This window comes from Seriola dumerili, unplaced genomic scaffold, assembly GCF_002260705.1.
Source record: "Seriola dumerili isolate Sdu_G_001 unplaced genomic scaffold, Sdu_1.0 BDQW01000432.1, whole genome shotgun sequence".
Lineage (NCBI taxonomy): Eukaryota > Metazoa > Chordata > Actinopteri > Carangiformes > Carangidae > Seriola > Seriola dumerili.
The window spans coordinates 464,594-489,223 of NW_019174687.1; the positions used below are offsets into that span (position 1 = coordinate 464,594).

General features: G+C 41.1%; 1 protein-coding gene across 1 annotated transcript in view; it reads right to left on the reverse strand.

Moving 5' to 3' along the window:
* The window catches only part of LOC111233866 (cadherin-12-like), a 112,703-nt gene that overhangs the window by 32,864 nt on the left and 55,209 nt on the right, over positions 1-24,630 (reverse strand). Inside the window, exons 9-12 of the mRNA XM_022761767.1 lie at positions 19,140-19,393; positions 18,218-18,354; positions 8,755-8,876; positions 8,382-8,496 (exon numbers count right to left, since the gene is read on the reverse strand). Of these exons, the coding sequence (XP_022617488.1) occupies positions 8,382-8,496; positions 8,755-8,876; positions 18,218-18,354; positions 19,140-19,393 (628 nt within the window). The remainder of the gene's footprint in view (positions 1-8,381; positions 8,497-8,754; positions 8,877-18,217; positions 18,355-19,139; positions 19,394-24,630) is intronic.

Consider the following 24,630-nt stretch of genomic DNA (forward strand, 5'->3'; position numbering starts at 1 on the left):
CTGTGGATTATCTAACATTTGGAGTCCTGGCTGACTGCTTTGGAAAACGAGGGATGAAGGTAAGAAATATTTCCTGGATATTTTGGAGGTTTGCATCAGATGCAACCTCTGGCTGAGGAATCAAGTGTGTGGTGCGGAATTACATTGATTTCAGGTGTCATAGTTGTGGCTCATTTTTCATTTTTAACAGCCTTTTTGGCTGCAGTATCGCATAGCCGATTGCCCATCAGATGACTCCTATGCTGGGAAGGAATTGAACATCATCTCCATTACCTTACATTGTAAAAAATTGCAAAGAAAAAGCTTATTATTTTAAAAAATTATGAATTGTATCAAAAATTTTAAGGAAAGTATACATACAAATGTTTTGATAGTTGAACGGTTTATGTAGCACAAAGTAAGCAGAAGTAGTTAACTACATGTTTGTTTGCATGTGTCTGTTTGTGTGCATTTCTGTCTGTCTGTGTGCCTCTCTGCTTGTCTGTATTTTTGTGTGTTTCTGTCAGTTAGAATGACGAACTGAAATTAACTGCCGAATGCTTCCTAACTACAACTTTACTGAAACATATTTCCAGTGAAAACAGTTTAGAGGTGTGTAAATCATTGTCTGTATTTAGTGCTGAAGCAGTCTGTAGCGGGATTTTTTAGGAACCAGACAAGTGGTTCATAAACACCACAGACATCAAAGGAGTCTCTAATCAGGCAATTTGACCTAGTTGTGTATCCCCTCCCTGCACTCAGAGGCTGCCGTGGTGACAATGCTGTCCATCTGTCTGGCTGCGTACCTTTCTTTATCTCTGAAAAAGGTAGCACCTGGAAAACACTTGTTAATCCACCAATCAGTGCCACAAGACTCTCCTGAACACCTCTATGTGGTTTTGGTGTTTCTAGAGCCAAAAAATTGGAAATAGGAGCGAGTTACAGAAAAGGGTCAGTTCTGTTTTCTTCTGAAGTCCGCTCCTGAATTTGTATTGCAGTCTATGGGAGAGTTTAAAGGTGCTTGCATGACTTGGAGGGTCACATTTCAAATTCCGTTAGTCTCTGTTCTAAGGTAGACACTTTGTATGAAACAGGAAAAATTTGTCTACTTATTAGAAAGAAATTATGTGTCAAGATCGAAATATGTAGCTGTAAGGACAATTTACACAGATTTTTTTCAGACAATTTTTAGAGCTTCTCCCACTCTAGTGATGATGTCATCCGCTCTAGCCCTGAACAATCCGTGCAATACACACCCATTATAAATTAAAAAATTATCTGAAAAAAGCATGAAACTAAAACTTTGATAATTCAAAAACTGTACAATATACGAAAAAGCTGAATACAAGTTTAATAGCTGAATGTCTTGTGAACATTTTAAGGTTTGAATGAAGTCTGTAGCTGAAAGTATGCTGAAGCAGTTGAAGTTCAAAGAGGCTGAAGCTTTCAAGGATTTGAACATTCTCTCCATTCATTTGAATGGCACAAAAATTGCAGAAAAAGCATAATATTTTGAAAATTATGAATAGTAGAAAAAGGTTGTATACATCCAATAATCTACAGAACAATCTGAACGTTTTGATAGTTGAATGGTTTTTGTATGAAAAAGTATGAAGGAGTAGTTAGAGACCGTAGAAAGGTGGAAGAAGTAAGAATAATAATATGATTAAAATATAAAGATTTGAATATTAATAGTGTGAATGTATAGTGTGTTCGAGACCACAACTCTGTGTCAGAACAAAAAGGAAACACTTGTCGCTATTTAACATTTTCTCTTATATCCAGTCCCTTCCCGGTCTGTCTCTGTTGCTTTAATAAATACTCCCCTCACATTTCCTGTTTTCCCCTGCAACACCTAACCAACAAGCATTGTTACATTTTTGTATGTTGCACCTTAACAGTCAGCATCATGCGTGATAGAGTCAGACACACAGGCCTGCAGCAAGTGGGGGGAATTGAAGCGTATGTGTGTGTGTGTTTGTGGGTGTGTAACAGGACCAAGTTGCCTTAATGGTCTCTACCCTGTCAGGTTACATCTCTGTCCAACAAAGGGAGAATGGATCTTTTCTGACACACACACACACACACACACACACGCACAGATACAGAAAACTGTTTACAAGTTAGTACTCATAGAGGGAGATGACAGTAACACTGGTGTTATACTCGAAATCCTCCTTTTACTTTCCTTCAGTTGTTAACTACTCCTGCATACTTTGTGCTACATAAACCATTCAACTATCAAAACTTTCAGCATCTTCAGGAAATGTATCCTTTCCTTCAAGTTTCTGATGCTATTCATCATTTTTGAAATAATAGACTTTTTCTGCAATTTATACAATAAGTAAGTTAATGGAGATGATGTTCAACTCCTTCAAAACTTCAACGTCTTTGATATTCAACTACTTGAGAATACATTCAGCTACAGACTTTATTCGAACTTTAAACTGTTCACAACACTTCCAGCTTTTAAGTTATTGTTCAGCTTATTCATATCTTAAATTAAAGTTTCTACTATTTAGGATGTAGTTCATCTCTCTGTTACTAATACAAATGATTACTTCTTTATATTTTTAAGGAATTTAATTCCTACTTCCACCTATGAACTTCAGCTCCTCTAGTTTAACATTTTGGCATCTAATTTTTCAAAGCACTTTCAGAAATCTCTTTCAGGTGTGACATTAGTTTTGCTTGTACATTTCTTCTTTCTTAGGTTTATTTCAGTTTTTTAGCAATTGCTGAAGTAATGCTAAAGTAGCTTTTGCTTGCAATTGCTTGAGCTACTTTAGCATTGCTTCAGCAGTTGCGTTAGCTTTTTCAGCATTGCTTCAGTGATCTCATTCAGCTCTCAGCATTCACATGCATTTTCACTAGGAAATGCATTTTGTAGTTCACCTTATTCTTCTTCCGTATCGAAATTTCTGCGCGTAACTAGTCCCGCAGTTTTGAGAAACCCAGACAATATATATATCGATGCATGCAGCTCGATCGGGATGGTGTGCTATGACTTTTCTAAGCGATGTGTGTAACCATAGCTACATAAATGGCGATGAAAGGCGAAAAAAATCCCATGATATATCTGGTAACCTAAAGATGTTCTTTGATTTTATCGTTTTATTATATATTATTATTATCACCCTATAACATATTTTACCCCTCTGTCCCAATTTTCAAATGTAACATAATAACAAGTTTACTCAGAAACATTTTAACTGACTTACTTTGTTCTTTTATCTGAGAACATTTTTACACAGTGAGGATTGTGATATTTATTACATCTTCGGTGATGTCTGCTGTCTTCAGGCACAGCTCCACTTGCTAACCAGAGTCAACTGCGCACTCTAACTGCCATCTCTGAAAATTTTGCTCAAAAAAGCCAGACAAGCTCTTTTAAATCCCACAATTTCCAACCTTCATTTACAATTTTTATATCAAAAATGTAGAGATTTTTTTTGTCCTGTATCCCCCAGTTTGGGTCTCATTCTGATATCTTTTACAGTTTTTGAGGAAGTGATGTGAGTACCCTCCACCTCTCCCACTGACCGAAATACAAATTCAGGAGCAAGTGTTACTGGGCAGAAATGGGCAAAGCTGATTCTGATTTGCTAATTAAACTCATTAATATTTAGCCTTTTAACTCATGTATGACAGCAACTCTAAGATAAATCAACACAGTGTATTTGTGTGTACTTGTTTGTGCGTGTTGATGTATGGTTCTTTGCATGTTTTGTACATGTCTTTTTATAATTGTGAGGACAATTTTGGTTAAAAACCATTATTGTGAGGTCTTTTTGGCCGGTCCTGACAACTTCAAAGGGCAGTTTGAAGGTTGAAAGACACACAAACTCTATCACTGTCATATGGATATTAACTGTATAAGTGTCTCAACCTGGTAACACAAGCATTTTGGAGGCTCTATGGTAGACAGCCACACACGCACATTGACAGACACACACAAACACCATCTTACTTTTTCGATATTCACCTTCAAAATAAGTGTCTCAACAAGGTAAAAAGAACTCACTGGAGGTTCTGTTGGGCAGCTCTACCCCTACACACAAACACACACACAAATTGACAGAAATACACAAACACCATTTCCATGAACTGGATTAACTAATTAATAAAAGTCTCAACATGGTAAGAGTGAATTATTGGCTCTGTTGTACAAAACCTTATGCAATTCATACTGCAAAACACAGAAGCACAGACACTTTTAAAATAAGAGTCTCAAAAGGTCTGAGGTAAAGTAGTTCATAATAGTATGATCTTAGAAGCTATCGTCTATATGGGGATATAGAGGTATATCTTTATTGCAGATCAATTTCTGTTAGGGCATGTACATGTGTGTAAACATGTCTTGCTATGGTTGTGGGGACAAATTTGGATTTTCAAACTACTCAGTGTGATCAGTGTGAGGTTATTTTGGCCAGTCGTAACAGCATCAAAAGGCTTTTTAAGGGACATCTGCAGTGACTTAGGTTAGTGTCAGGATAAGTCTCTAAGACATGAATGAAAATGAAAGTAACGTCATTTGTACAGATTGAAATGAGAGGAGTGACGTACACGCAGCAGGCACATTAAAAATTTCTCCAGGAATTTTCTAGTCATTATTATTATCATAAAAAGGCTGATGAAATTCTCTATAGCAAGAAAAAGTCTTTCCTTTTTTTTGCACCAATAAAAACTTACTTATTACACCAGAGAAAAACTTATTCTGCCATTTCAAAATGAGTGGGAAGAGTGAGTGGCAAAAGCTGTATCCCTTTGTGCTGCCCCCTAATGAAAGCACCCTAACCCTATACTAGAATAAGGGGAATACTAGATGTAAAAACATTATTACAAGATAGGCTGTATTTGCCAGATTAAATTAGATTGGATATTCTGTCAGACCTACAAATTTAAATTCTAAAGTTTTTTTTATACTTTTATGCTTAGAGATTTACAAGGTAATATTTTATTTTGTACCTTTTTAATTTCACAAGGAATTCTTGTCAAATTGTAATTAATATATTTTATTCACAAAAATAACTTGTTATTTTATAATCAGTAGATTAGATATTTTGTATCGTAGCTTTAGCTATTTACAGATTTACAAGTTACATTTACGTAGAGTGCTGTTTTTGTATTGATGCATCACTGACAACCTGGTTGGTTAAGAATTGAAATCATTTGTCTCTAAAGGTTGGGACAGTGGAGCTCCAACTGGAGCTCTGTGGCCCAGGAGCCTCAGAACCGGACACAAGGCAGCCCCACACAGAAGCCAGCTTTCCTCTCAGGGAAGGGAGACCACTGCCAGCCAGCCCCAGCCACTGGCCAGGGTGTGTGACATTACAAGGTCTGTATGTGTTCTGGTAGGAATGTGCACCCAAAATGTTGCACAGATGGACTGTAATACCATTTTTATGTATTTGACAGTGATATTTCTCAATAAAGAATACTTTATTTTTAGTTAGTTTTGTTAAAATTTGAAATACAGGTGAAACGTGAAAAGTTTTTTTTACAGTGCAGACAGGGGTTGAAATGAGGGGGCTGCAGAAATTCACAGTATGAGAAAGATAATGAGTTTTACACATTACAGATTATGTAAATATCTTCTGCTAGACCCCCAAAATAAAATTATAAATGTGAAAATGCATAATATAACCCCTTTGAAGCACAGTGGAATGTAGTAAAATGTCCAACATACAGTGCTAATGCAGGAGCATGGAGAGGTGAGAGTTGGATGATTGTGTTGCGTTTCAGACTTTCATGTCCTGTTACATTCCTACAGATCATGTTCATTTTTTCTTTTCTTCTTGAAATAATTATTTATTTATTATTTATAATTATTTATTTTATATGTTTATTTTTTCTATACCTTTATCAGTTCAGACAGTAGAGAGGTGACAGAATAGAGAATGACATTCAATAATGGTCTCAGGTACAAGTCATTGTTCATGGTAGGCTCCTTAAGCCTCTAGATTCAGGTGTTAATTCTCTTGGCTAGCAACCCATTTCAGATTGTCATTTTATACTTGCTATTATAAAACATCATCACCATTTTAAAGCACTTTACTAATGAAATAAAGTAGTAAGATTATAAATTGTAACAATCTTCCTTTTTACTGTATTGGGACTCATCATTCAAGAGACCAGATGTTTCTTTGCTCCAGTGGACAAAGGAACTCACACCCCACCTGGGGACCACCCCCTGACCCCCCCTACAGACCTCACTGGCCAGCCAGTGTGGGTCAGCATGTGACATGTGACTCCCTAGGGTGTCACCAAACAAAACTAGATCTCTTGTCCCTCTTCTCTCTCTTCTCTTCTTGGCTTGCTCTGGAGAGCTGCTCCTGCTCTCTCCTCCCGGCTCTTCAAAGGGCAACAGGGCCCCAGCCCACGTCAGCTCCGCTACCTGAGAAACCAGCTCTCTCGCCGGCCTGCTCACAGCAGCCTGCAAACACTCTTCCCCTCAACAGCAGCGACCTGCTTCGGATTAACAGAGAGTGAACCAAGTTCTCTTCAGAATCAGCAGCTACGACACAAGGCCAGCTGATTTTCCAAGCAACAAGAGTCAGCAGCCTGCAAACACTCTTCCCCTCAACAGCAGCGACCTGCTTCGGATTAACAGAGAGTGAACCAAGTTCTCTTCAGAATCAGCAGCTACGACACAAGGCCAGCTGATTTTCCAAGCAACAAGAGTCATAGCAGAGTTAGTGTGGAACAGCTAACTCCACCAGGAAGCCTCCCAACTCACTGGACTTTACAACAACAATGGAAAGGACCTCTTTGTTTGTTCCAAGGACTGGGTAACGTTAACTGACTGGGCCTAACCTCTTCCCAGCACAGCATAGCACAGCACAGCATAGTGTTGGGACTCAATCATTCAAGAGACCAAATGTTTCTTTGCTCCACTGGACAAAGGAACTCACACTCCACAGTTCCTCACCGTTCACACCTGGGGACGACCCTTCCCCCCACGGACCTTACTGGCCAGCCAGTGTGGGTCAGCATGTGACATGTGACCCCCAAGGGTGTCACCAAACAAAACCAGATCTCTGGCGCTCTTCTGCTCTCATTCTCCCTTTGGTTGCTCTGGAGAGCAGCTCCGCTCTTCCTTTCAGTTCTTCAAAGGGCAAACAAGGCCCCAGCCCAGTAGAGCCCTGCTACCTGAAGAACCAGCATCTCTCGCCGGCCCACTACCAGCAGCCTGCAAAACCTCTCTCCTCAATAGCAGCGACCTGCTTCGGATTACTGTGAGTGAAACCAAGTTCTCTCAGAATCAGCCAGCGACGACCAAGGCACTGGTTTTCCAGCAAACGGAGTTGTAGCAGATTAGCATGGAACAGCTAACTCCTGTGAGGAGAACAAAGGAGATAAACTGCAAAGTAACACAGCCAGACAGGACTTTACTATCTCCAACTCTAGGACTCTCTAACTCACTGGACTTTCTACAAACGGACAAGACACTGGAACTAGCGCTTTCTCAGATCGTCGTGTTCTAGACTGTGTGCTGACTCGTGCTCAACTTAACTCGGGCTAACCTTTCCCAGACAGCATAGCACAGCACAGGCATAACTAGCCAGCGAAGTCTTAACTTTGTTAATGTACCTGTTGATTGATGTCTTTTGTTGTAATGTTTGCTTAGGTTGTGGTGCAGTCTAATACAGTTAATCAGGTACACGTATGTTCACACACATAGTAGTACGTCTCAGTTCTAGAACCTGCATGAAGTAACCTCCTCCTCTAACCTGGTACCTTAGTATTACTGAGCTAGGCTAACAAAGAAACTCACACTTCCCTCTCACACACCCAGTGGTTCAGCGGCCATTTTGAGTAGTTTCTTTGTTTACCGCCATCTTGTGTAGTCTTCTTTGTTCAGATCATGTGGTCACAGTGACCACTTTGAATCAGCCATCTTGCCTTTGTTTGTGTCCTCACAAACACACACACAAACACACACACACACACATACACACACCTGTATATACTAGATCAGACATTGTGTTTTACTCTGCTCCATGGTAAATAAATGCCTTTAAGTATATCTACTGGTGTGTTTAATGTTGCACAAGCGTGAATATTACCAACCTCTACTTTGTAGAATTCCAATCTTTCAACTTTAAATTACTCTTGATATGGTTATTTGGTTATAGTTAGTAAGCTAATGGTTAATCAGAGTTCCAGAATAATGGTAATAAATTGAGACTAAAACCATATTGGCTATTTTGCCTATTAGTTAAGGCTGGTGCCCTGAGGACTTTAATTAATTTTAAAGTTATTATTTAATATTAATATTTTTAATGTTAATATTTTTTTAAATTTATGATAGCCAATTAATTGATAGACAACCGAAATCCAACATATTTGGTGTCCAGCTCATGAGGTACAGCTCAGATCCAACAACTCTTTTAACTTACTTCCAAAATCTCGAACAGTGAAGTTTCTGTTGCGGAGTTCCTTGGGTGTCTTGAAGAAGAACTTCTGGCCAACAGGAGGAAGGTCCTTGTCAACAGCACTGACCATCTGGATCACCTGGTCAGGGAGCCAATAGAGAGAGAACAGTGAACCAGGGAACCCCAGAGAGAAAAGTCAGTTGGCTCACAGGTAAAATATTAGGAAGGAAAATGAAACAGCAACTTTATCCCCTCCCTCTAATCCAGAGGTGCATGTTGTTACAATCAAGTAAATTCCCTGGGTAAATATCTAACAAATAAAATTGTTCAGATATGTTCCACACTGTTTCCGTTAGATACAATGGACGGATCCTATCAAACAGATAGATCAAATTACCTGTCCAACTCTGGAGTTTTCACAGACGAAGGTATCAGAGGGAACAGCCAGCTCAGGAGGGAACTCGTTCACATCCAGGATGTTAACTGTCACTGACACTTTGATGGACAGCAAAGGGTTGTCTGTAAGGGTCAACATGAAGTAATATATGATTATAAACTCACTGACACAGCCTAATTATTATGTGCCTGCAATGCAATAGCATTGCTGTTCTCACAGCAACAAAATCATCTTGCTGGGAACTGATATATCTGGTAACCTAAAGATGTTCTTTAATTTTATGGTTTTATCATATCTTATTATTATCACCCTATAACATGTTTTACCCCTCTCTCCCCATTTTCAAATGTAACGCAGTAACACGTTTACTCAGAAACATTTCTTACTTTGTTCTTTTATCTGAGAACATTTTTACACAGTGATTTACTTCTACTGATGTCTTTTCACTAATAGTAGAGACACCCTTCACGTGTTGACGTGCTGACGTGCTGACGTCAGTTTAGTGTCACATCTCCAGTCAGTTTCTATTACTGGTAGAGTTAATTGCTGCTCTGTCTGAACACAATCAATGTTGCTGTTTTCTTCATCACAGTGTCTAACTACCTGCTGTACATGTTAACTAACACTAGATCTGCTCCAGCACTCAGACCTCTCTGCTCCTTTTAGCTACTTTCACTAACTCAGCAGTTATTTACATGCTGTTCAGATCTGCTAGTTAATTTAGCTTAGCAGTTAGCACTATGTTCTCTCTCTCTTCCTCTTTCTCGCTCACTCGGTGGTGTGTTGCTGTTACTTCAGTGTAGAGGATTGTAATGTTTATTCTTATATGTTTATTACATCTACATGTCTGCTGTCTTACTTTAGACACAGCTCCACTCACTAACTGGAGCTAACTGCGCACTCTAACTGCCACCCCTGAATAAGTGATTTTCTAGTTATTATTATTATTATTAAACACCCATGACTAAATAAACAACATTCAGAGCTAAGTTTGGAAGACACCAGCCACTGGTATTACTTAAACAATTTCCTCTATAAGGACTGTGTGGGTGTGTGTTCATCAGATTAAAACATTTAGGAACAGCAAAGCACCAAATGTGCACATTCACTCAAGGAGAGGAGTCAGCTTGTAAAAGAACAGAACAACCGAGAGCTGCTGTTGGATCTTGAGGTGACGTCAGTAGAGCTTCTCTTTATACAAGAAACAAATCAGTAATGAAATTAATTAATGGATTATAAGCTAGATTCAATAGTTAAAGGATGTCCATCATCAGAATGTTGAAGAGGTTTAAGCAACACGATTTCAATCGGGAAATCTGCTCCAAATGCAACTAAATCAAATAGCTTTTGGTTTTGTGACTTTGGTGTTAAAACTGCAGTCCTACAATATTGATAATTTTTATTTTATGGAACCAACAATGATCCACACACTGTTCAATATTTCCCTGATTATAAATGAACATTTCAGTCAGACTGACTCATCAGACATCAACTACTTCTCCCCTCCTTTCTTTCTCTCGTCTCTGCAGCAGAAACAGTCTCACGTTGACTTTAATTGTTTTATCTGCATCTCATGTTTATAATAGTTTGTTCATCATTAGATAAAAGACAAAAATACTCATTGAGAAACTTAATGATAATTCATGTATTTATTTACAGTATATCCTTAGTCTGACTTTAGTAATTGGAAATCATTACTATTGTTTCTTTTTTATTTTAGTTATGTGATCATATTACTTTATGACGTCACTAAAACCAAATTTATCTGCAGATATCACTGTCTCTTCTTATATCGTATTAAGTACTTAGAATTAACAACTCTGCCTCTTTCATATGAACGAGCTCATAGCTGGACAATTAAACCCAGGGTTAACTGAGCCAGTTGATAATCAGCGTCTTAGTACAGGCTATCAGGATAGCCAGCATAGGAGAGATATCCTGAGTATGTTGAACTTGCTTCATAGCACAGGCCTCAGTTTCATCTATTAATTAATGTAACTTTACTGTCAGTCTTCTGATCTGCATTTGTCATCCCTGCCTGTGCTGTTACTGACGAAAAGGACCTCTCTATAACATTCCTCTGTTAACGTGAGCACATTAGTTTGCACGCACAAAACTGGGAATACTTTAATGCTTTAATCACGAATTAAATATCACTCACTGTTTATTAAATGGTTGACGATAGCTTATTGTATTACACAAAAACCTGTACTAGTAAAACACAAATTTTTACTAATACTGGTTTCAGATATGGCCAAAATACTGTATGTTTCAATAGCTTTTACATTCACCATAAATTATGATTTACAGAAACAATGCTGAACAACTGTTCCTAGTCTAACATGACATATTATTATTAATGCTGCTGCTGTGCTCTGTACTGGTGATCCCAGTTGTCACATCAGTTTTTGGCCACTAGATGGAATCAGACTTTACATGGTTCCCAGGTGTGTGTGTGTGTGTGTGTTGTGTGTGTGTGTGTGTGCGACTGTGAGTGTGTCTGTGTGATTACCGTCATTTCCACATCTCCTTTGTCCAATCATTTTGGATCACCCTTTCTTTAACATGATCTTGTTTTTCTGTCTACAGCTGAATGTGACAGTCGTAGGATTTACATTGTTGCTCTGCTAATAAAGAGGGTTGACAGATTCTTGGCAGCCCATTGCCTCCTCAAGAAGCTTACAGGAGGAAATCAAATGGTGCATACACAGTGTGAATGAGTTAAGCTGCTTGCTCAAATGTACTTAATTTAGTTTCCACCACAGTTAAGACAGCTGCAGCTGCACTCCAATGTACAGAAAACAAGGGAAAAGAGAGGCACAATCATATTGACCTGGAGTCTAACTATAATAGGTCATGCATCCCTCAAGAATTTAAATTATCACAATGGTTTGTCTTTATATGTTCTAATTATGTATACCATAACTTTCATTCACTCCTCCTTGAACCGTCACCTTACCATGGTGGAGGAGTTTGAGAGCCCTAATGACCCTAGGAGCTATGTTGTCGGGGGCATTTTGCCCCTGGTAGGGTCTCCCAAGGCAGATTGGTTCCAGGTGTAGGGCCAGACAAAGAACGGTTCAGAAGATCCTAATGATAAAAATATCAAGAACCCAAGTACTGTTGGAATATTTCAGGCTATTAAACCTAAAACTGTTTAGTGATTTACACTAGTGGATATTTAGGTGCTAAGGGTGAGTTGTGGTTTAAACATCTGCCTCAAGGAAACTATTTACAACCACAGATAAGGACCACTCTATGGGCATGTGTAGGGGGCAGCCGGAGGTAACAGAGGTAGAGAAGTGGTAATTTATGTGTAAACACTAACTGTCTTCTTTTTGGCGCGCTGAGTTTTAGGTTTCACTTAGGGTCGGAGTCAGATGGGAAGGAGGAAGCCAGCAGAGCCAATCAGAAGACGACAAAACGCCCATGCACATTTCTTTGTTTGTATCTGTATAAATACACTGGATCAGGGAAAGTCTGTGGACTGACCATCACTTGTTATTGGTTAGGGAAATACACATCTGATCCAGAATTCTGTATTTGTTCATTGCTTGTTGAAAAGATTTACTAAACAAATTTAACTAAATTCTTTGGTGTGGACATTTACTGGTCTTTTGGGTATTTTGAACACTGCACACACCCCGTGGGGGGGTGAGAGTTTTTTCCTCCAAATAGCAAAAAACTCCTTCAGTACCCGGCCCGGAGGGACACCGGGGCCCCGCCCTGGAGCCAGGCCTGGGGTTGGGGCCCATGGGCGAGCGCCTGGTGGCCGGGCCTTGGCCCATGGGGCCCGGCCGGGCCCAGCCCGAACCGGCTACATGGGTTCGTCTCCCAGTGCGCTCACCACCTGCAGGAAGAGTCAGCGGGATCCGGTGCAGTGTGGATTGGGCAGCAGACCAAGGGGGAGGCCTTGGCGGTCCAATCCTTGGTTACAGAAACTGGTTTTTGGAACATGGAACATCACCTCTCTGGTGGGGAAGGAGCGGGAGCTTGTGGAAGAGGTTGAGCGATACCGGCTAGATATAGTCGGTCTCACCTCAATGTGGCATACAGAGCCATCAGTGAGTTGATATACCTACATTATTATTTTTATTTTTTACATTTTTAACATAATTTCCATTTAGTACAGCTCATGTTCAGAGTGTGGTTAAAATTGTCTGTGTTTTATGATAAGGAAAGGTTGGTTTATTGTTTGAAAAATGTAGCATCATCTAGCAGTATGTATCTAACTCTGACCAGCAGGACGAGCGCATTCGCTACACTGTGTTCGGGGACAAGGGAAGTCTCGCGTGAACACGTTCAGAGAACGAGAACACATACTTGAGTGTGAAATTACTGTGTGTGTGTGTGTGGCGAACGGTGATGGTAAAAGACATATGATTGCTCTTTACACGTAAGAAGGGAGAGTTAGAATTGTGTAAGTGAGGGGTGAATATGTTGTGTCGTAGTTTATGGTCCCGGTTGAGTTATATGTAGTATTGTTTATGAACGTTACTTGGTCAGCGAAAGTAACGTACTGAAAACGGCTGTTGGGACTGGTTGCGTAGTTACCTCAAGCGAGTTGGAGGATGGAGAGTAAAACTAGGAGTCGGTCTAAAGAGCCCGGACTGCTCGTGTCTAGTTCATAAATAAATACATAAATAACTTAAAATAGATACATGGTTGATTTGATTAATTTGACAATGTTTGGTATACATGATTGGCTGACTGTGTATTTGAAAAACAAGTTGATATTGAATGTACATGATGAAAATGGTCTGGAATAGCAATACAACAGACGTGATTTATTGTTTGGACGTTAGTGTAGATGTTCATAATTTTTCTGTGTTCGAATGTCAAACACGTTCAGAGAACGAGAAAACATACTTGAGTGTGAAATTACTATGTGTGTGTGTGGCGAACGGTGATGGTAAAAGACATATGTTTGCTCTTTACAGGACAAAATAAAACACTTTTCAAATTAAATGTGTAGTGGAGGGCAGATTCACTCTGCACCACGCTACATCAACACATAGCGTCGGCTCCGGAACCCAAGTCCTTGAGAGGGGCTGGTCTTTCCTCTTTGCTGGAGTTGCGGGTGAGGCTCTCTGCCTGTATGTTGGAGTTTACCCCAGTGGACGAAAGGGTTGCGTCCCTGCGCCTTTGGGTCGGGGATCGGGTTCTGACTGTTGTCGGTGCCTATGCACTGAACAGCAGTTCAGACTACCCGCCCTTTTTGGAGTCCTTGGGATGGGTGCTGGAAAGTGCCCCGAAAGGGGACTCCATTGTCCTATTGGGAGACTTCAATGCTCACGTGGGCAATGACAGCGTGACCTGGAAGGTTGTGGTGGGGAGGAACGGCCTGCCTGATCTGAACCCGAGCGGCGTTCAGTTATTGGATTGCTAGTCACAGCTTGGCCATAACTAACACCATGTTCAAGCATAAGGACGTCCATAGGTGCACATGGCACCAGGACACCCAAGGTCGCCGGTCTATGATCGACTTTGTAATCGTATCATCAGACCTGCGGCCGCATGTTTTGGACACTCAGGTGAAGAGAGGAGCAGAGTTGTCAACCTACCACCACCTGGTGATGAGTTGGATCAGATGGCAGGGGAAAACGTCGCGCAGACCTGGCAGGCCCAAACGGGTTGTGAGGGTCTGCTGGGAAAGCCTGGCGGAAGAACCCATCAAGATGATTTTCAACGCACACCTCCGGCAGAGTTTTGATCGCGTCCCGAGGGCAGTGGGGGACATTGAGTCTGAATGGGCCTTGTTCCGCTCTGCTATTGTTGAGGCGGCTGTTGAAAGCTGTGGCCGCAAGGTAGCTGGGGCCAGTTGTGGCGGTAACCCCCGTACCCGCTGGTGGACACCAGGGGTGAGGGAAGCCGTTAGGCTGAAGAAGGAGGCCTACAGGGCGTGGTTGGCCTGTGGGTCTCCGGAATCAGTTGACCAGCGGGCCAGGCAGAGCGTAGCCGCGGCAGTTACTGAGGCAAAAACTCGGGCGTGGGAGGAGTTCTGTGAAACAATGGAGGAAGACTATCGATCGGCTCCAAAAAGGTTCTGGCAAACCGTCCGGCGCCTCAGGGGGGTAAGGCGGCAACTCGCTCACACTGTTTCCAGTGGGGGCGGGGAGCTGCGGACATCAACTGAGGATATAGTCGGACGGTGGAAGGAATACTTTGAGGAGCTCCTCAATCCCACCAACACGTATTCCGTGGAGGAAACAGAGTCAAGAGACCTGGGGATAGATGGTCTAATCTCCGGGGCAGAAGTCGCCGAGGTAGTGAAACAACTGCGCGGTGGCGGAGCCCCGGGGGTTGATGAGATCCGCCCTGGGTATCTCAAGGCTCTGGATGTTGTAGGACTGTCTTGGTTGACACGCCTCTGCAACATTGTGTGGACATCGGGGGCAGTGCCTTTGGAGTGGCAAACCGGGGTGGTGGTCCCCATCTTTAAGAAAGGTGACCAGATGGTGTGTTCCAACTACCGGGGAATTACACTCCTCAGGCTCCCTGGTAAGGTCTATGCCAGGGTACTGGAAAAGAGGGTCCGGTTAATAGTTGAACCTCAGATCGAGGAGAAGCAATGTGGTTTTCGTCCTGGGCATGGAACTGTGGACCAGCTCTTTACCCTCGCTAGGGTGCTGGAGGGAGCATGGGAGTTTGCCAATCCCGTCCACATGTGTTTTGTGGATGTGGAGAAAGCTTACGACCGTGTTCCCAGGGGCTCCCTGTGGGGGGCGCTCCGGGAGTATGGGGTGAATGGTCCCTTGTTAGCGGCCATTAAGTCCCTGTACCAAAGGAGTGTGAGTCTGGTTCGCGTAGCCGGCAGTAAGTCGGACCTGTTCCTGGTGGGGGTTGGACTCCGCCAGGGCTGCCCTTTGTCACCGGTTCTGTTCATAACTTTTATGGACACAATTTCTAGGCGCAGCCGGGTGGTGGAGGGGTTTGGGTTCGGTGGTGGGAGGATCTCGTCTCTGCTTTATGCGGATGATGTAGTCCTCTTAGCTTCATCGAGTGCCGACCTTCAGCTCTCGCTTGGGCAGTTCGCAGCCAGTGTGAAGCGGCTGGGATGAAGATCAGCACCTCCAAGTCTGAGGCCATAGTTCTCAGCCGGAAACAGGTCGGGGGGGAGGCTCTGCCTCAGGTGGCGGAGTTTAAGTATCTCGGGATCTTGTTCACGAGTGAGGGTAGGATGGAACGGGAGATCGACAGGCGGATTGGGGCGGCGTCAGCAGTGATGCGGGCGCTGAACTGGTCCGTTGTGGGGAAGAGGGAGCTAAGCCGGAAGGCGAAGCTCTCGATTTACCGGTCGATCTACGTTCCAATCCTCACCTATGGTCATGAGCTTTGGGTAATGAACGAAAGAACAAGATCGCTAATACAAGTGGCCGAAATGAGTTTCCTCCGCAGGGTGGCCAGGCTCAGCCTTAGAGACAGGGTGAGGAGCTCGGTCATCTGGGAGGAGCTCGGAGTAGAACCGCTGCTGCTCCATGTCGAAAGGAGCCAGTTGAGGTGGTTCGGGCATCTGGTGAGGATGCCTCCTGGACGCCTCCCCGGGGATGTGTTTTGGGCATGTCCCACCGGGAGAAGGCAGCGGGGCCGACCAAGGACACGCTGGAGGGATTATATCTCTCGGCTGGCCTTGGAACACCTCGGGATTCTCCGGGAGGAGCTGGTGGAAGTGGCTGGGGAGAGGGCCGTCTGGACCTCTTTGCTGAGGCTGCTGCCCCCGCGACCCGGATCCGGATAAGCGGGAGACGACGAGACGATAACTTTCATTCAAAGTTGTACAGTGCACAATTTGACATTAAAGGACCGTGGCAGTGGTTTACTACAAAACTACAAAACATTTCATCTGTTGACAAAGGTAATTTTGTATGACGAGAAGCTCCAGATAAGCTGTTCAATGGATCATATGGTCAGAATGTTTTCTCAACTGATGTTTCCAAGTTCAAGAATCAACTTTCAATAATCCATTTGCTTTATATGACAGTTGGGCAAAGTGCATCTGCTAATGTATGATATGATCCAAAGCTTTAGTTTGCTTTACTTTTAGACTGTGTTTCCATCTGGTATTAATATTCAACAATCTGTACCTGGATATTTTATCTGAATAATACTAAATGAGCATTCATGTCATCTAGAGTCTGCCCACAAATCTCATTAAGCACATTGGGTAGGAGGATCTGGCTGACTTGTCAACAAACATGGCCCATCTCAGATTAAGGGAAGCTGTTGGGATCTTCTGTTTCCTTTGACAAGTGCTCCTTGATAGCTTTTTAAAAGGCATGCAAGTTACTGGCCTAATCATTGGGATTCAATGCCTTGCTCAAGGACACATGAGCAGGGATCAGATTGCCAAACTGCCAAGCAATTAGTGGACAATCTGCTCTACTTGCTGAGATACAGCTGCTACTAAACCTACAATTACAACGCTTTGCGCCTTTTATCATTTATAAACCAGAACTACATACAAAAGATAGTGAACTGAGGTGACACGTGGCTGTAGGTTAAAACAAAATGATCTTGGATGACCTGAGTGCTGAAGGCAGGTGCGCACCCCATGGGCTCAAACACCCTGAGCAGCAAGTCCCTGGTTTGACTCCCGACCAGCCAGAGCATTTGCTGCATGTCATTCTCTTGCTCTCTCGCTGCATTTCCTGTCGGTCTCTATCAAATAAAGTAATAAAATGGCCTACAAAATTATCTTAACTCCAATGAGATTGATAATGTTCAGAATCCTGTGAAGAAGACTGTGACATGTTTGTCTGGTGTGACTATGGCAAGTACGTAAATATGATCAGTTAAAAAACACCTATAAAATAAGGGTTAGGATTACTCTTTCACTTTCACTCTATGTACCAGTGGTATGAGTGGTTGACTCATCGCTCTCAAAAACATGTGCAATCATCCAGCAACTATTTCACTGTCAGACTGTTTATTTGTTTCCAGTTAGATTTGTAATACTTAAAGTAAAATTTGAAACCCCATGGGGATGTAGCATTTTCAGATGCTTTCATATATGGGGTGACAGCCTTTATACAACTGTCTGGATCAGATGTGCTTTCTGGTTAATGACATTTTGCATTTGTTCAAATAGCCCTTTATGCGCTGAAGCTTTTGAGCCTGTGTGTATTTGAATATGTGGTGGTTCTTTGAGTGTAGCACTGTGTATGTGTGTATGTATGCACCCTGTTTGGACATATGTTGTGTGAAACCCAGTCAGTCTTGAAATGTAGAGATAATTATTCTGTTTGGTGTTGATTTCTCTTGGTTCATGGTTATTCGTTGATCATTGGTGATGAGGTAGTTATTTTGACGGATGAACTGATTGACCTTTGTATCTGGTGATGTGATTGTCTTTGGACAGTTTGTCGCTTTATATAGAGGGTCTGAAACAATAGAATCAAAAATGATACTATTATTTTTGTATGCTTGTTCTGAATGCAGGATGTTGTTGTTGTGAAATACTTACTGACTTTGGTTGCTACTACAGTAATATTGTGCTGAACAGCTGTCTCTCTGTCCACGTATTCATTAGTGGAGATGGTTCCCTCAACAGTGTCAATGTCAAAACAGCTGTCAGACTCTGTGTGCCATTCCAGTGAATACCTGCAGAGACAAGACCAGTCCACATGAGAGGGTAACAGGTTCAAGTGGTGAGCTGGGTGCTCTGTCATCAAAGGGCTCAGAGAAATGCTCTCACAAGGGTCACAATAAAGAAAACCCATTAAGAACAACAAAGTTCTAGTTTTGCTGTTTTTAAGCACCAAGGTATAAAAATTGTTTGGTTGTTTGGTGTTTCGCACCGTATTTAATGAGGGCTGATGCTTTTAAGAAATACACTACAAAAGTCTCAAAAGTAAAGAAGTTCTAAAACACCTACTGTATATCCAGTAGCTTCCCACTACTTAAAGTCAATTGTAAAAGCAACTCTCAATTGATCACATGTATGCTCAAAGAAGGTAAAGGCAATCAGAAACAAAGACTCACATCTGCCATATTGTACATCTTTAAAACTCCTTACAGTTTATGTAGTGGTTCTGTAAGAACATATCAATGTCACCCAATGACATCAGGACACAAAACTGACAATTTGACCTGGCACATTCTAGGATGTACCTTCAAATGAAATTCATGCTTGTGAAAGGAAAACTATCAGGCTAGTAAGACAATGAAACCTTTTCATGTCTTCCCTAAAGGAGTCCCAACCCTCCAGGATTGATTAGGAAACTCTGAAAGGTAAAAGCTAGGATAGGAATAAACAAGGTTAAATATTTATACCAAATCTGAATCAAAATATGTTTGAGTTCTCTTCTGTACTTTGACAGTGGCTACATGCAGTACTAGGTGCTGTTAATATTGTTCAAAAAACAAGCTAATGAAGAGCGTGTTACCTGACAGCGCTGCTGCTGGCATCCAGGTCATGAGCTGTCACTGAGCCAATGATGGTTCCTGGAGGAGTGTCCTCATACATATCCATATAATAGGAGGTCTTGGTGAAGACAGGAGGCTCCTCCATGTCAAGGACATTCACCTTTACTGTTGCTGAGTCCTTGAAGGGACCCAGGTGGAGGAAATGGGGGTCCAGCTGTGTGTTGGATGCCTGCACCTTGAAAGTGTATGACTTTTTGGTTTCATAGTCAAGAGTCTGCAGAAACACAAGAATGAAGTAATAGAGGGACGTGGAAATATAAAATCAGAATCGTAAAATAACCATAACCATATAAGGGCTGTATAATATACTTGAAAAAAAAAGTAACATAATTTTCTTACATTATTTTGTTACATCTCAGGCAAATGTAAGAACATGAATGTCTTGTCCACCAAAATGAAAACAACCCCACTTTTTGTATGAGAAAAAAATGTTGGTATGGTATGAGAACTAGTCATTTTATTCTTTCAATATAAATATTATTATTATTATGTGCCTGCAATGCAATAGCATTGAAGGCATATTTTATTATTCTGCATACTTACTTGTCTTATTCATCTTCCATATCGAAATTTGAAAAAAACAAGCCAATATATACTGTATATATATCAATGAGTGCGGCTCGATTGGGAATTGTATGCTATGACTTTTCTAAGTGATTTGAGTAACCATTGCGACGTTAATGGCGATAAAAGGTGAAAAAATTCCGATAGAGAATGAATGGGGAGACGTCTTCAAAAGGACCAACTTTGGAGCTCTACTGCTGCGTCATACTTCAACGTAGAAAAATGGTTGAAATGTTAAACGGGTCACAAGACTTGAGACTCTTTTGGGTTAAATTGGTATTTTGACAACTATTACAGTTTACACGAAACCACAGTTTACATTTTCTGTCATTTTTAGACCATTTCAGATTTATAATAGGTGTGTATTGCACAAAAAGTGACATTTTTCTGTAACTCGCTCCTGTGTCCACATTTTTGGCTTTAGAAACACCAAAGCCAGATATGCATTGCACAAAGATCTTGAGCTGGCCACAGTCAGGGTTAGAGAGGCTCGCTGAGCCAAAGTCACACCCAGATCTGAGTCAGCTCTGTGTCTTCCAGCTAGACACAGGTGTTCGAACCAGCTCGTAAAGACTCTTTGATCTCTGTGATGTTTATAAAACAGACACACTGACACACACACAGACACACATACACACAGGCAGAAAGCTGTTTACAAATTAGTGCTTATAGAGAGAGATTACAGTTCAGACTGGACAGTACGACAGTAAATACAGCAGCAGACATAATGAATTCACTCTGAGCTTTGAGCTCAAACTGTTCAGCCATCATAGTAGCTCTCCCATAGACTGCAATACACACTTGCACACACACACCACCACCACCATCACCATCCCCACCCTTCACCCTTCATAATTTTTTATCACTGAAGGTAGGCTAAATAACAGACACATCTCTGTATAATATGATATACACTACATCCTCCATAGTGATCAATTGAATCAACAACTAAATAATAAACCCAATAAATTGCCATCTGAGTATATGAGCATATCAGTAATTATCAGGTGTATGCTCAGGCTCCAAAATGCCTAACTACAGTTAATTGGTTGATTTCATTGCTGTTATCACCTGGGAACTGATATATCTGGTAACCTAAAGATGTTCTTTAATCTTATAGTTTCATCATATATTATTATCACCCTATAACATGTTTTACCCCTCCCTCTCCATTCAAATGTAACACAGTAACATGTTTACTCAGAAACATTTGAACTGACATTCTTCATTCATTTATCTGAGAACATTTTTACACAGTGATTTACTTCTACTGATGTCTTTTAACTAATACTAGTGACGCCGTTCACGTGTTAACGTGCTTACGTCAGTGTGGTGTCCTATCTCCAGTCAGTTTCTGTTACTGGTAGAGTTTATTGCTGCTCTGTCTGAACACAGTTAATGTTGCTGTTTTTTCATCACAGTGTCTAACTACCTGCTGTACATTTAAACTTACATAAGTTCTGCAGCACTTAGAGCTCTCTGCTCCTTTTAGCTACTTTCACTAACTCAGCAGTTATTTACATGCTGTTCAGATCTGCTAGTTAATTTAGCTTAGCAGTTAGCACTATGTTCTCTCTCTCTCCCTCTTTCTCGCTCGCTCAGTGTGGTTTTGTTGTAACTTCAGTGTAGAAGATTTGGATGTTTATTACATCTTCAGCGATGTCTGCTGTCTTACTTTAGGCACAGCTCCACTAGCTAACCGGAGCTAACTGCGAAGTCTAACTGCCATCCCTGAAAAGTTTCCTCAAATCCTTAAAAATCCCACAATATCCAACCTTCATTGACTATTTTTATATCGAAAATGTAGAGATATTTTTATCCTGTATCACCCAGTTTTGGTCTCATTCTGATATCTTTAATGGTTTTTGAGGAAGTAATGGGAGTACCCTCCACCTTTTTTGACTGCAATACAAATTCAGGAGCAGGCATGACGTGGCAGAAATGGGCAAAGCTGATTCTGATTGGCTAATTGAACTAATTTATTCTTAGCCTTTTAACTCAGGTATGATAGCAACTCTAAGGTAAACCAACACAGTGTATTTGTGTGTACTTGTGTGTGTATGTTGATGTGTGGTTCTTTGCGTGTGTGTACATGTCTTTCTATAGATGTGAGGGCAGTTTTGGTTAAAAACCATTATTGTGGCCAGTTTATTGTCAGGATAAGTCTTCTATGTCTACGACATGCATGAAACTGAAAGTAACGTCCTTTGTACAGATTGAAACGTCAGGAGTGAAGTACACACACCAAGCAGCAGGCATGTTCAAAATTTCTCCAGGAATTTTTTAGTTTATAGTCTATGGTTTATACATTTTAAAAGAATTAAATGCACAGCAGAAGTTCCAAACTGAGACCTAAATGATGATTTATTGCTTTTCATTGAATCAGCATTTTTTAGAGAGATAAACAATCTACATGTGATTAGTCCTGTGTCTAACATTAGTACATCATAAACCAGAATCCTTATCATTAGTTATTTGTTTGGGCATTTCTGGCCTTTGTTATAATATGTGATACTGAGAGAGATACAATGGCTCTGAGAGCTCAACAAACTGCAGAAAACACATACAAAGACTAAAACGCTGCAAAAACTCACAACACATGTAAATACACAAACCTGCTTTAAATTCAGAAAGCATCTTCATCAATTTGACAACACATGCGCTGCAAAAAAACTCACAACACATGCAAATAAACAAACACTCTGAAAATTCAGTCCTAAAACACAAAGGAAGTGTTTCCAGTGGACACAAGTGTAGGTGTGTCGGTGGGAGATGGGGCATGAAGGCGTAATCCTAACCATAGCGGCCCGGGTTTGAGTCCAACCCGTGTGTATTTGCATGTGTGGTGAGTTGTTGTGTTCTGAGTTTTTGCAGCGTGTTTATGTCTTTGCTTGTGTTTTCTTAAGTTGCAGTGCATTGAGCTCTCAGGGCCACCGTAGAGAGAGACAGAAAAGTTAGGGGAGAAGTCCTTGCTGGATTCAAACCCAGGCTGCCCAGGCTGCTGGGTTAGCATTAATGGTATGTGCTCTACCAGGTGAGCTAACGAGGTTTCTTGATGTAAAGTACTCTGATGTATCCTGAATATGCTCTGTTCCAAAACACTGTCATCCTTAATGTTTTTACTAAATGAGGGACAGTTATAATTCTAACTTGGAGAAGACTCATCCAAACATGTCAGACTCACAAAACAATGCTTATATTTATTCTCTAATAAAACTTTCAGCCGGTGATACACAAACCTAGTATGTCAACCTCAGGAGTATGTGTCTACCTGTATGCTGTGGCTCATTTTTGTCTGTTGCTTTGAATCCTGAGATCCACACAAACAAACAACAGCACTAAGACTTCTTGTCAGAATAAAAAGAAACACACTTGAATCTATAAGAGACTTTTAAACAGCATCAAATACTGTGATGTGTTGTAAGTGTAAGTGTTACGTGTGTAAGTAGTGTAGAGTGTACCTTCTGGTGTCAGGGCTCCAGACTGCAACCAAACTGGTTGCGTATGCCACTATTTTTTTGAGTGTGTGAGTTAAAATGACACATGGTTGCATATATGCAAGTGCATGATCATTAGGCTGCTTTGTATTTTAAGTATTTTTTTTCCTTCACTGGCTCAGTTGGTCTGACTACCTGCACTTTCATCTAGAATGCAGGTGTAGACAGAGACAGACAGAGACAACAAGCTAACTCAGTACCCTTGGTTGCAGAATGAGGGCAATGCTACGATGTGTACGTAGGGTAAGCAATGTGATCCACGCAATTTAAGTTGACACTCTTGTATCACAAAACCTGCTGGGACTGAGCACCTCCCCTCTTCTTTTCAGGGGGAGAATGAAATGGTCATCCGATTAAACTCTGCCTATAACAGAGCCAGGGGTTAAACTGGGCCGGCGGGGACCGGCGGAGCTGAAATCCTTCTCCATCGATATCATATTGTCATATCACACTAAAAAATTTTAAATCTCCCAGTAAACCTAATAGCATGTGAGTAACATACACAGTCTCTAACAGTGTGAATAGCACAATTAGACACAATTAGACACAAAGAGAAAAAGACAGACAGAGAAACAAAAAGTTCTTCAAATCATCAGGGTAAATTAAGAAATATCCATAAACCTGTAATTTATTCCCATTCTGCTGCTACTCTCGGGCCATGCGCATGCAGGCAGGTGTGTGGGTGAGTTACTATGGCACACAATGCTGTGTGTCTGTCCCTCTTTCTCATGATTCAATAACAGGTTTTTAAGTTAGTATTTCTTTGCAAAAATCATGAATGTTATTGTACATCATTACTGAAATCTAGTGATATAATTTTACATTTTTGTTTAACATAATTGAAGAAGAGGAAGCCTCAGAGCCTCCTTCATGAAGAAATAGGTTAGATTTAAAAAAGGGGCTACCAAATCATGTGCACCAAACTAGTGTAACCAGGAAAAGTTAGTCTGGAGCCCTGAATGTGGAAATCCATTTAGAAATCTTAGTCAGCTTGAAATGGTACCACATGATATGAAATATAATCACATCAGAAATATCATAAATAATAAATTTCCTTCAGCTAATTATTCACATTCTTGTCTATATACTGTATACATAGATTCAACAGGTATCATATCAGCCTATTAAATCATTTTATTGAAAAATGTGCATTAGAAGTAAGCATTTATTGACAAATTCTCACAATAATCCACATAATTTGTACATCTGTATACACAAGACATTACAGTGAATGAAGTGGGAAAGTTGTTAAAAGCTCAAATGTGAGACTGAGATTACTCAACTCTTACTGTCTGCAGGAAATGTGTGATAGCAGGACTATTATTCAGCCTTTGAATCTGTTCTGTTGGTTGGACAATTCTCAATGACAAACACTGAGTATCAACAAACA